Source organism: Dendropsophus ebraccatus, chromosome 10 (genome assembly GCF_027789765.1).
Source record: "Dendropsophus ebraccatus isolate aDenEbr1 chromosome 10, aDenEbr1.pat, whole genome shotgun sequence".
NCBI lineage: Eukaryota > Metazoa > Chordata > Amphibia > Anura > Hylidae > Dendropsophus > Dendropsophus ebraccatus.
The window spans coordinates 87438432-87451899 of NC_091463.1; the positions used below are offsets into that span (position 1 = coordinate 87438432).

Here is a 13468-nt window from a genome sequence, read left to right on the forward strand (position 1 = left end):
TGTTTCACCGATTATGAGCTCTAAGACTCAGACTTCTGACACAGGCAACGACATTTATATTAGTTTTATTTAAAACCAATAAAACAACAGACTAGTGACATTTTTATTTTATTTTTGTTACTGACAATGTAATGTATTATGTATGTTTATATACTTCTAAGCCCATGGCCACCTCCTACTCCTACCCACCCCCACCACACACAAAAACTGACAGAAACACCTCCCTATATGCAGGGAAATTGTATCTGAACCTGCCATGAAACAGACCCAGAGGAGCCAGCTACAACTCAGACTGCTGGTCCCAGAGGTGGATATGGATCGGCCATGGATTAACCTTACAACACTGCTTAGAAAAGGCTCTAAATGCAAAGCTGATTATGGAAATGTGGTCTGTCATGTGACCAGTCCACTTTGAGTACACAGCTTTGTGCTTATTACTAATTAAGGCCCCGTTCCCACTGAGCAAAGGTAGCGGAATTCCGCGACGGAATTGTCCGCCGCGGAATGCCGTTAGCCTCCCGCTCATAATGGGAGTCTATGGGAGGCGCGCGCTCCTGCTCTCTACGCGCTGAAGAATGAACATGTTTATATGCTCCCATAGACTCCCTTTATGAGCAGGAGGCTAACGGCATTCCGCGGCGGACAATTCCGTCGCGGAATTCCGCTACCTTTGCTCAGTGGGAACGGGGCCAAAATATGGAAAAAGTAAAAAAAATCAAATAAACAGAGAAGGAAATCCCCTGTAACAGCAGAAGGAACATCTATTGACCTCTTGAGCTTAGCAGGACGTCTTCACAGCAATGGCCAGGAGTATGATCAGGATAAAGAGGCAGGTGATACGGGTGATTTCCACTAGAAGGGGCACTCTATTATCACTCTCTTTATTATTGCTCTCTGTAAAATAAAGACGCCATTAGGGATAAGAAATATTGGAAGAGCAGGGGATTAGGGGTGACATTTTACCTCAAATACAAAAACATACATATCACACAATGCGGTCAGCATGTCAGACGCTCAAAATAGTAAATTCCCTCTATTGTATGCGGTAAGTTCCTATGCTGCCTCCTGGTGGTGGCTCCAGGTAGGCAGAATATTACACTGTATGGATATGCAGGGGATTTGGAGAGCTGTATATGTTTAGCTCAAGCCTGGATTTGGTTTTAGGAGCTGGTTGTTGCACTTTACATGTAAGGGTATGTGCACGCTACAGAATCCGGAGTACCTTACCCACTGTTATGTTCTCACAGATAAGGAGACGCTTATTACCTTCATTCTCAGAGTATTTTCCTGTTATACGCCCCTGTATGTATATGGTAATTAGGTGGTATGATGCATTAGGAGCGGGACTACAGTGCTAAGTGCACAGATTTGCCTGCCCAACCCTCTTCATGGATATTCACCCAGCGATTTGAAGTGATAAATGCCTGAGTGAGGTCATTACAGAGCACTGCATCAATATACATATAGAGGATGCAGGGTAGGGGAGTGGATCGGTTCACCCATTGCACCAGACTACCTACTTAAAGGGGTACTCCAGTGAAAATCTTTTTCCCAGTGATTGAAACACATTAAAAAGTTATATAACGTTGTAATATGCTTCAATCGCCTATCTCCCCCCTTTATTCTAAACTCATTCTTACCTAATTGACTGTTGACCCCAGGCTGCTCTGTGGCAGCCATTTTGGGACAATGACATCATCAAGAGGGAGGCGGGTCTAAGCTCTGTTAGGCCAGCCTCCCTTTGTCAGATGACTCAGGTTGCTCAGCTCTGATTGGCTGAACAAGCTGTAAGCCATCTAACAGTTCTACAGAGTCAGTTAGACATCACAGGAGACAAAGTGCATTATGGGAAAGCCCAAACCAGGAAGTGAAGAAAAAAAGAAGCCACCAACTGGAGCTCCAGGGACCTGCAAACAGCGGGAAATTCAAACGGAGACAGACTCAGGAGGGATGGTAAATGTAAAAACTATGTTTATAATTGATTGGGTTTTTTTATCAGCACCGGAGTACCCCTTTAGGCTATGTTCACACTACGTATATGTACGGCCGTAGTGCGAGCCGCGAATATTCGCCCGTAGTTTTGAGGTTGATGCGTACGCTGGAAAGTATACGATATTTGGCTGCACAGTGCACACTACGTATGAGCCTACGGCCCGATCGTAAACGGACCCGTAAAAAATGAACAAGACCATTGTTTGCGGCCGGAACTGTGCAAATTCACGGCCGTGGAGTTACATGCGGTCCGTACGGAGTACTTAAAAAATAGTCGGCAATAATGCCGAATGCCGATGCCTCTAATAGTTAATATATTACATTAATAAAACACATTTTCTTTGTAATAAAGTCCCTGTCATTTGTTCAATAATTTAATTCTAACGAATCAATCATTGTGCAATTAAACATACTGTTAAAATAAATATATATATATAAATAAATGTATATTTATATATATTTATTTTTTGACAGTATATTTAATTGCACAAGTATGGATTCGTTTAAATTAAATTATTGAACAACGAAACTGATTTTATTACAACAAAAATGTGTTTTATTAATTATATATTAATTAGTACAGGAAGCTCCATTAAGCCGTTAATTCATATTCCTGGTAAATAGAGCATTCTGTACTAATCAATACTTTATTTTAATTAAAACATCCAATGTTTCTTCTAATTATGTTATCACAATAGCATTACTAGAAGAAACATTTTGAATTATATGTGCGCTCAGCTGATTGGTTGATCAGCTGAGCGCACATATAATTAGCGGGTCCGCAGCACAGTGACTTCATTGTGCTGCGGACCAGCGAAGAGGACACATCGGGACATCAGATGGTGAGTATAAAGCTCTCCCCACCCCCTACCCAGCACTGCACCCATCCCAGTAAGGAAGAAAGGTCACTTAACCCCTTCCTTGCTGGTATGGGTGCAGTCTGACATCAGTCTGGCCCCCAAGGGGTTAAGGGGGATGCAATACATCCTCCCTTAACCCCTTGGGGGCCAGACTGTAAGCAGCGATCTGTAAAGATGCTGCATACTGTAAGGTGCACAACACCGCTCACAATGATGGGTGTTGTGCTCCTGTTTGTGTGGTTCTCCCTTTTTGTTTTTCAGATATCGGTATCCAGTGGATTACGTCAGATTCCATGGACTACGACGATGACCAGCGGTTGTTTTTTTTTTTTTTTTAATAAAATGGTCAATGAGGGGTGTGGGGGTGTTTTTATTTGAATAAAAAAAATGTTTTCACTTGTGTTTTGTCTTTATTTCTTTACTTTATAGACTTAGTAGTGGAAGCCGTCTAATAGACGGAATCCATTACTAAGTTGGGGCCTAGTGTTAGCCAGTATAAAATGGCTAACACTAACCCCCTATTATTACCCCAGTACCCAATGCCACCAGGGGTACTGGGAAGAGCCGGGTGCCAGTGGTCCCGGAGCGTCAAAATTGGCGCTCCTGGACCGGGCGGCAGCAGGCTGGTAAGATTTAGGCTGGGGAGGGCCTAAACCAATGGCTCTTCCCACCCTGGTGTTACCAGGCTGCTGTTGCTTGGTTTTTAACCTGGCTGGTTATGAAAATAGGGGGGACCCTATGCGTTTTTTTTTTTAAATAAATAATTTAAAAAAAAAGCATAGGGTCCCCCCTATTTTTATAACCAGCCGGGTTAAAAACCAAGCAACAGCAGCCTGGTAACGCCAGGGTGGGAAGAGCCATTGGTTTAGGCCCTCCCCAGCCTAAATCTTACCAGCCTGCTGCTGCCCCAGTCCAGGAGCACCAATTTTGACCACTGGCACCCGGCTCTTCCCAGTACCCCTGGTGGCATTGGATACTGGGGTAATAATGGGGGGGGTTAGTGTTAGCCATTTTATACCGGCTAACACTAGGCCCCAACTTAGTAATGGATTCTGTTAGACGGCTTCCACTACTAAGTCTATAAAGTAAATAAATAAAGACCATACACAAGTGAAAACATTTTTTTTATTCAAATAAAAACACCCCCACACCCCTCATTGACCATTTTATTAAAAAAAAAAAACCAAACAACCGCTGGTCATCGTCGTAGTCCATGGAATCTGACGTAATCCACTGGATACCGATATCTGAAAAACAAAAAGGGAGAACCACACAAAAAACACACAAACAGGAGCACAACACCCATCATTGTGAGCGGTGTTGTGCACCTTACAGTATGCAGCATCTTCACAGATCGCTGCTTACAGTCTGGCACCCAAGGGGTTAAGGGAGGATGTACTGCATCCCCCTTAACCCTTTGGGGGCCAGACTGATGTCAGACTGCACCCATACCAGCAAGGAAGGGGTTAAGTGACCCCCCTTCCTTGCTGGGATGGGTGCAGTGCTGGGTAGGGGGCGGGGAGAGCTTTATACTCACCCCGATGTGTCCTCTTCGCTGGTCCGCAGCACAATGAAGTCACTGTACTGCGGACCGGCTAATTATATGTGCGCTCAGCCGATCAGCCAATCAGCTGAGCGCACATATAATTCTAAATATTTCTTCTAGTAATGCTATTGTGATAACATAATTAGAAGAAACATTTGATGTTTTAATTAAAGCAAAGTGATGATTAGTACAGAAAGCTCTATTTACCGGGAATATGAATTAATGGCTTAATGGAGCTTCCTGTTCTAATTAATATTTTATTAATAAAACACATTTTCGTTGTAATAAAATCAGTTTCGTTGTTCAATTATTTAATTTAAACGAATCCATCATTGTGCAATTAAATATACTGTAAAATAAATATATATATAAATATACATTTATTTATAAATATATTTATTTTAACAGTATATTTAATTGCACAATGATGGATTTGTATAAATTGAATTATTGAACAACGAAAGGGACTTTATTACAACGAAAATGTGTTTTATTAATTAAATATATTAACCATGAGAGACATCGGCATTACTGCAGAGGATCGCAAACCCCGGTAATAGCGATTCCTGTAAACTGTTTCCCTGCTTTCCCAGATGCATCCAGAGGTGTTTGTATCACTTTCTAAAGATTTTATTTGTTATTTTTATTTGAACCAGATTTCCAAGTAAATGACCGTATGTTTTCAGCCGCATGTCTATTTTTTCCCATGAACATAGCCTTAACCTGTAAATAATAATAGATAATGCAAAAACAGCGCAGAGGATTAAGGTAAGAAAGCTCCATTTAAGAAATCCTTCATTCTTTTTTAGTTACAAGCTATAAACTACTACTGATATAATACCTGCAGCACTGGATCTCGCAGTGATCACCAGTCGTGTTCCCACTCCAGTTCCCGTCTCTCTATCAGTTGTCCTTATATGACAGCAGATCCTTCCTGAGTCGTTCTCTGTCACATTGGTGATAGTGATTGCTGTTTCCTGGGTTGAATTGGATTCTTGGCCGTGTGAGGTCTGGTTAGGATCTAGGGAGGTTAATTTAACTCTATGTTGGAAACATGGGTGATCCTGGAGTGACACAGTATGATTGCATCCTATGGTCCATCTTGCAGAGTAGGAGGGAGACTTAGATGTAAATGAGCAGTTGATGGTCACTGACTCTCCAGCTTCTGCTTGGACCATCTCCGGTTGTGTCACCACCAGATGTTTTTGCCTATTTACTGAAGGATATAAAACAGCACAAGAATGGTTAAACTGAGAACTGTAGAAATACTGGTAATACAGTTTTTACTTTAAAGTTGTTATCCGGAGATCAGAAAAGGTCTCACTTCCTCCCTCTGGCTGTCTCTTGTGGGCAATGGTTAATAGCCGCCCCATGACATCTGGCAGTTATTGGACATTTCTTGCAGGTATGGTTTTACCCAGATGTCAGATGGCCGGGGGGTAAAGTGTAGCAGCGGAGAGCAGAACAGTAGGACCTTTTGTACTCTCCAGGTAACTCTTTTAACCTAAGTCCTCCAAAAAGGTGTGCACTTTTTCAATGCTATTATAAGAATTGCAAATTTTGTAAGCAGTCTCAGTTGCAAACCTCAAACCATTTTGTGTATACAGCTCCTATGAAGATCTATGTCTCTCAAAGATTACAGACAACAAATAAACCCTATGCAGTGTTCTGGCTGCAGCTATTGGTTCTGCCGTTCCATTTTTGAATGGCACTTGAGGGACTTGTATCTAGTGTGCCAGGCTCTGCTGAAGATATAAGACATCGCAGTGAGTATCATTTGGACTCCCCGTCTCCCCCTCAGCACTGTGCCCATCCCAGCAAGGAATGGGAGCAATTTACCCTCTTCCTTGCTGGGATAAGTACATTGTGACATCAGTGTGGCCCCCATGGGGTTAAGTAAGGATGCCATGCATCCTCACCTAACCCCCTGTGGGCCCCATTGTTCAGTCTGGCACACAAAGGTTTAAATGTGGATGCCATGCATCCATACTTAACCCTGCTAAGATGCTGCCTACTGTACAGTGCAGAACACCTGTCACAATGATGGGTGTTCTGCTCCTGGCCTTTCTTTTGTTCCCCCCCCCCCTTTTGTTTTTCAGATATTGGTATCCTATGGATTATTTTGTATTTGTTGGACTACGTTAATGACCAGCGTTAATTTTATTTAAAGAAAATAGTCAGATAAAATATTCTTCTCTATTTTGTTGTGTTTTATTTTTATTGATTTTCAGACTTATTAGTGGAAGCCGTCTGATAAACAGCATCCATTACTAAGTCCAGGAGTAGTGTTAGCCAGTATAAAATGGCTAACACTAACCCCCATTATTACCCCAGTACCCACCAGACTAGGGGTACTGGGAAGAGCCGGGTACCAGTAGTCCCGGAGTGTTGAATTTGGCTCTCCTGAACTGGGCAATAACAGGCTGGTATTATTAGGCTGCGGAGCGCCAAATGGCCCTTCCCACCCTGGTACTACTAGGCTGCTGCTGTTTAGTTTTTAAACCTAGCTAGTTATGGAAATAGGGGGAACCCTATACTTTTTTCCATAAATAAAAAAATAATTTAGAAAAAAACTCATATTTCCATAACCAGCCAGGCTTAAAAACCAAACAGCAGCAGCCTAGTAGTAACAGGGTGGGAAGAGCCATTTTATTTTCGGCCCTCCCCAGCCTAATAATACCAGCCTGTTATTGTGCAGTCCAGGAGGGCCAAAATTGACACTCCAGGAATACTGCTATCCAGCTCTTCCCAGTACCCCTGGTGTAGTTGGTACTGGGGTAATATTAGGGGGTTAGTGTTAGCCATTTTACACTGGCTAACACTAGGCCACGACTTAGTAATGGATGCCATCTATCAGACAGATTCCACTACTAAGTCTGAAAGTCAATAAAAATAAAACATAACTCAATAGAGAAAAGTCTTTTATAAAAAAAAAAAACACCCCCATACCCCTCATTGACCATTTTATTTAAATAAAAACAACACTTGTCATCAACGTAGGCATCCACACCTAAAACCTTGTGTGCCAGACTGAACAATGTGGCCCCACCGGTGTCATACACCGATCAGCACATGACATGTCATACACGGATCAGCACATGACGTGTCCTACACTAATCAGGTGACCTGGGAGCCCTGCAGAGATAGGAGACAGCACACTTTTCAACAAATTAGAGACAGTGTGAGATAACTAGTTAAGTGATAACATTATGACCTGGAGGGATATATTCTGGCCTAGGCTATTTTACACCCCAGGCATAGAATATATCCCCTGGGGTATACTGTGGCCTGGGGCAGAAGTGAGAAAACCAGTGACATGATAACTTGGAGGAATATAGTCTGGCCTAGACTGTTTTACACCCCCAAATATAGAGTTTATCCCCCGAAGTATACTGTGGCCTGGGCCAGGGGTAAGAACATCAGTGAAGTAATAACTTTATGGCCTGGAGAGATATAGCATGACCTCGGCTGTTTTAAACCCCCAGGTATAGAGTTTATCCCCCGGGGTATACTGTGGCCTGGTTCGACATTAGATGGATATATTCTGGCCTGGATGGGTATAGTTTGGCCTAGGCTTTTTTACACCCCGGGGTATAGTTTGGTCTAGGCTATTTTACACACAAAGTATACTCTGGCCTAGGCTATTTTATACCCCCGGTACACTCTGGCCTAGGCCATTTTATACCTCGAGGTATATGCTGGCCTGAAGGGGTATACTCTGGCCTAGGCTATTTGATACCCCGGGTATACTCTGGCCTAAGTCAAACCATACTCGGGTATAATCTGGCCTCCTACACCGACCTCTTTGTTTAAAGCAACTCCGTACCCACAATCTGACCCCCCCAAACCACTTTTACCTTCAGATAGCTGCTTTTAATCCAAGATCTGTCCTGGGGTCAGTTCGGCAGGGGATGCAGTTATAGTGATAAAAACAACTTTTAATCTGGCAACGCTGTGTCTAACGGCTGGGGCTTACATTTGTATATGCATTGGGCTGGCACCACCTCTATGTCTGTCCTCTCCACCCTTCTCATCATTAGGAATACTCCAGGCAAATTGCTTCCTATTCCCCACCTGTGGCAGCCCGGCACATGGGCTGGATCGTTAATACACCTGTGCAAAGCTCAAACAGCAGTAAATGTTCCTGGATCATTCCTAATAATGAGGAGGGTGGGGAGGAAGGACAGAGAGGTGGTGCCAGCCTAATGCAAATACAAATGTAAGCCTCGGCCGTTAGACACAGTGCTGCCAGATTAAAAGTTGTTTTTATGACAATTACTGCATCACCTGCCGAACGGACCCCAGGACAGATCTTGGATTAAAAGCAGCTATCCGAAGGTACAAGTGGTTTGGGGGGGACAGATTGTGGGTACAGAGTCGCTTTAAGGTTATTAGGAGGTTGTAAGATTAATAAGTGACAAAGTTAGATCGGAGATTGAAACGGTCTCACCTACTCCCTCTCGCTGTCTCTGATGATAATGTTGAAGATGGGGGGGATGGCGAAGCCAATGTGCAATAGCTGCCCAACGTTACTGATGTTGCAATGACTTCTGGCAGCTATTGGACATTTGTTGCAGGCATGGTTTAACCCACATGCAATGCTCGCAACATCGTCTTGGAAGTTATCATTTCAGATGGCCTGGGGGAAGGAGCGCAGCAGCGGAGAGCAGAACGGGTAGGACCATTTCTGCTCTCCAGATAACTCCTTTAACCCAAGTGATCCAAAAAGGTGTGCATTTTTGCAATGCTATTGCTCCAATATAGTGAAAATCGCCAACTAATGAACAGGAAAAGCAGGGATACAAGGTTTTAATGGCCTCACGCCATCATTATAAAGCATTATAAAGCATTATTAAAGTTTTAGTTTGCTGTGCTGCACTGTTCAAGAAATAAATCTACAGGTTTTTAAAATTTATCGGGTGTTCTCTGGGACATTCATTGAACCGGCACTGCCGCTACCGTGCAGATGCAGCCGCAGGTGAATGTATCGGTGGCCCTTTTTGTGGTTCTCTGTTGCAGTATAGCAGGTGTCTATTCACATTAGTACATAAGGAACAGATGGTCAAACAATATAATGGTCATTTATTCGTGAAGCACACGACACTGGTAAAAAACTGCGGTAGGCTATTGGCTAGAGGAAGAGCGCCTGCGCGAGACAGCTGTTGCCCATTGGGACGTCCCTGCTGATCTTTGTCTACTGTAGTTTGTTACCGGCGTTGTGTGCTTCACAAACAAATGACCATGACCCGTATAAACAGAAATTGTGCATCTGACTATGAAGTTATAAACTGATGCGGCGTGACCACAAGGTTGATGCAAACACTGATCTTGTGGATCAGAGCTCATTTGCAGCACTGCATTGGTCCCTTGCTCTACGCTCTACAGGTTTTTTGTCTATACATATTTTTAATCAATTCAATCATATATTTAAATGGGGGGGGGGGCAGTATAGTGCCTTGGTGCATACTTACAATAGATACAGCAAATGTACGGTCTTAATTCATGGTTATTACATGTGGTACAGGTGTGGACACAGGTGGTTCAGGGTCTTCATGAAAAAACAATATTTAGGCTCATTTTCTTTCCTATATCCTATCATAGAACAATTCTAATATATCAGTTATTAGATACTTTAGATTAGATTTGGCAGGTGGCAGTCAGCACTTTATCCACTGGGCCCCTACATCATACACATATGGGCTATGTTCCCACAATGTTTTTTCCTCTCTGATTTTGAAAAGAAAAAAATACCTCCGTCATTTCGCTGTTTGGCCGCCCCTCAGTGCAATGACGGCTGTTGGTACATTATTCTAGTTTAGGTGGACTGATCGCCCTATGGGTGATGCAGTCACTGAGGCAGGGATCCACTCTTCTGGGCCTATTAAATTATCACATTCCTGATCTCACATGGTAAACAGTGTAAGTGAAAAAAAAAATCCAAAGTGCAAAATTACTGATTTTTGGTCACATCAAATCCAGAAAAAATTGTAATAAAAAGTGATCAAAAAGTCACATACATGCAAATAAGGTACCGATGGAAAGTACAGATCATGGCGCAAAAAATGACACCTCAAACAGCCCAATAGACCAAAAAAATAAAAGCGTTATAAGCCTGGTCATAGAGCAATTTTAAGGAACATTTAGTTTTTTTTTTAAAGGTTTTGATTTTTTAAAAGCCATTAAATTAAAGTTATATAAGTTACATATCGTTGTAATTGTACCGACTTGAGGAACATAGATAACATGTCATTTTTACCATAGGGCAAATGGCCTAAACACAAAACCATGCCAAATTTTAAAAACTGTGGGCTCAGTTCTTAAAGGGTAAAGAGAAAAGGAAAACGGCTTTTCTGTTCTTTTAACGTAGTGTGAACATAGCCATGGTGTTTAGAGTGGTAGTTAATAAGTCTGGTGGTCTATAAAAGAAGGGATTAAGATTTTTTTTTTTACATATCCCTGGGCTAACAAATATCCACTATAAAGTTATTACCATAAAATATTATTGCATGGCTTAGGACAGTGCAGGGATTAGTAATGGTCTTGCATATTTTATTTAAAGGCAACCTGTTCCCCTTTATTATGCCAGCCCTGCTAGAGCATGTAAAACAGTAAAGCTGTAAGCGTTAGAAAACATGGCCACTTTCTTCCTGAGGCAGCGCCGCTCTTGTCTACAGTTTGGGTTCAGGTTTTGCAGCTTAGTTCCATTAAAGTGAATGGATCTTAATTGCAAACCACACTTGAACTGGAGACAAGAGTGGTGCTGTCTCTGGAAGAAAGTGGCCTTGTTTTTCTAACACTGGATAATCCATTTAATTTAGGAACCAGAAATAAGCAAAGCTACCAAAATTTGCTTTTGGGAAGTCACTGTGAATTGGCCACTAATTCATTACACATTTGATGTCTGATTCTGATTTGGCTATACACTGGCTTGGCTGGTTAGAAGGCTCTGAGCCCAGCAAATGTACTAGTGATGGTAAACCTCCCATTGCCGCTTATATCCAAAACGGTGTACCGAATATTTGATAGGCGTCCCTGTTCCTGTCTGTAATTTCAGTAGTGCTTGGCCCCAAATACAGTAGTCTGCACCTATAAATAAAAACAAACACAAGGGCGCCTGTTTTGATAGGAGTCCCTGTTCTCGTGTGAGGGAAGATTTGAAATGCCAAAAATATTGCGTTCGCAAAAATCTGAATTTATGGGAAAATTCTGACTGGAATTTCGAGATTTGCTTCATAATGAACTGAATCATTTATCTTTTAGCAGATATAGCAGATATATACCGGCCTCTTTGTTTCAGGTTATTAGGAGGTTCTAAGTTTAATAAATTTGGTTCCTTTTAGAGATGAGCGAACCTGGAGCATGCTCGAGTCAATCCGAACCCGAACTTTCGGCATTTGATTAGCGGTGGCTGCTGAAGTTGGATAAAGCCCTAAGGCTATGTGGAAATCATGGATATAGTCATTGGCTGTATCCATGTTTTCCAGACAACCTTAGAGCTTTATCCAAGTTCAGCAGCCCCAGCCAATCAAATGCCGAACGTTCGGGTTCGACTCAAACCCGAACCCTGTTCGCTCATCTCTAATTTAGGGCAGTGAATGGGGGATTGGGCAACACTCAGTCTCTTACCTGAAGTTCCTGAGAAGATCAGATGCAGGATGACCAGGAGCCGTAGCATAGACAACATCTCCATTATGTGTCTTGGGTCAGTGTCCAGGGCAGGTGAGAGCTGACTGTTCTCTTAGAGCCGAATACCTTTTTTAAGGACATCAAAGAGAGTGTGGTCACAGCTCTCTGGCCGGGGGGTCAGAACTCTCCGGATATGTGATTCTTGTTAAATTAAAGATAAAAATAAAATATTCAACCCCCAAACACATCAACAAATGTGCCTACATTACAAATACACTCATGTGGTTTGCGCAATATTTTTTAGCTTCTAAAAGCCGTAACTCATATTTCCATCGATAGAGCCAAAAAAAAAAAAACAACTCTGTAAATGACTAGAAGGGAGTTGAGACCCTGTTTCTTTAACGTGTATATATCTTGCTCCCTGAGGCCTAAGCGGCCATTTATTCATAACACAGTTTTTGCAGATTTTAATAACCACATCATAAACAACCGTAGCTGACATCATAGCTACAGTAGCTATGTTGTCAGTGATCAAGAGCACAGTTGCATTCGAAACGCGTCACATCTACCCCTGTGGTGTGCTGCATCATGGTGTGATGCCTGTATTTTAACTTGGATTAGGAAAACAGATATTTGTTTTACCGGATTGTTGGATCATCTGTTTACTATGATGGACAAGCCAAGTGCGGATCCATACATCGGAGCAAGAGCAAGGGCGTGCTGGCTTTCTCATTTTCCTATTAATACTTACCATTCCATGCTCCAGCCTGCTTCTCGGGCTCCCTGACGTCCTGCTCAGCCAATTAGTGGCTGCGCTGGGACGGCGCACTGATTGGCTGAGTGGCATGTCAAGGAGGCAAGAGCCACAGAAGCAAGCCGGAGCGCAGACAGGTAAGTATTAACAGGGCATCAGAGGGTTAATGGGAATGGAATTCAATGGAAAAATTGATACAAACGTATTGCACTTAATTGCATCCGTTTGTTTTTTTTAATAAAACATATATGTTAAACATACAGCAAAAACACAATGTGAACTCAACCTTAGTGGCTGTGCTGTCAGATTTTTTCTGGACACCCAGGCCCTTCCCTAAGGAGGGGAGGGACAGGTGGTCAAGGGTCCTGGCTGAGGTTCTGAATGTGACATTGGCTCCTTGTGGTAAGATCAGGACTTACCCTCTCCAGAGGCCTGAAACAGTGGTTCCTAGCTACTGTGGTGAGGAGGGCCATGCAGCAGTGCCTCATTTGCTTTTTAGGACAGCTCCACTTTCCAATTTAGTTGAGATGCAATTCAGCAGCCTAAATAGATCTTCCATGGCAGTTGCCATACATTTTAACTCAGCTACCAGCTAAAGCTGACTGTCAATTAAACTGGGTCAGGAATTGGAGGGGAGACATTACAACCAGTGGCGTAGCTATAGGGGTCGCAGGGGTCACCATGGCGACC

General features: G+C 42.7%; 1 protein-coding gene across 2 annotated transcripts; it reads right to left on the bottom strand.

Moving 5' to 3' along the window:
- Positions 1-744: 744 nt before the first annotated feature.
- Positions 745-13266, bottom strand: LOC138765922 (tyrosine-protein phosphatase non-receptor type substrate 1-like). 2 transcript variants are annotated; one of them, XM_069943082.1, is made up of 4 exons: positions 13198-13266; positions 12025-12225; positions 5240-5614; positions 745-894 (listed from the first exon to the last, which is right to left on the bottom strand). In XM_069943082.1, exons 2-4 carry the CDS (start codon positions 12086-12088, stop codon positions 779-781), a joined length of 555 nt encoding a protein of 184 aa, XP_069799183.1. In that variant the 5' UTR covers positions 12089-12225; positions 13198-13266; the 3' UTR covers positions 745-778. The 2 variants fall into 2 exon arrangements, with proteins under 2 accessions (XP_069799183.1, XP_069799184.1); XM_069943083.1 differs by lacking the exon at positions 13198-13266 and adding an exon at positions 13065-13103.
- Between the last annotated feature and the right edge of the window lie 202 nt (positions 13267-13468).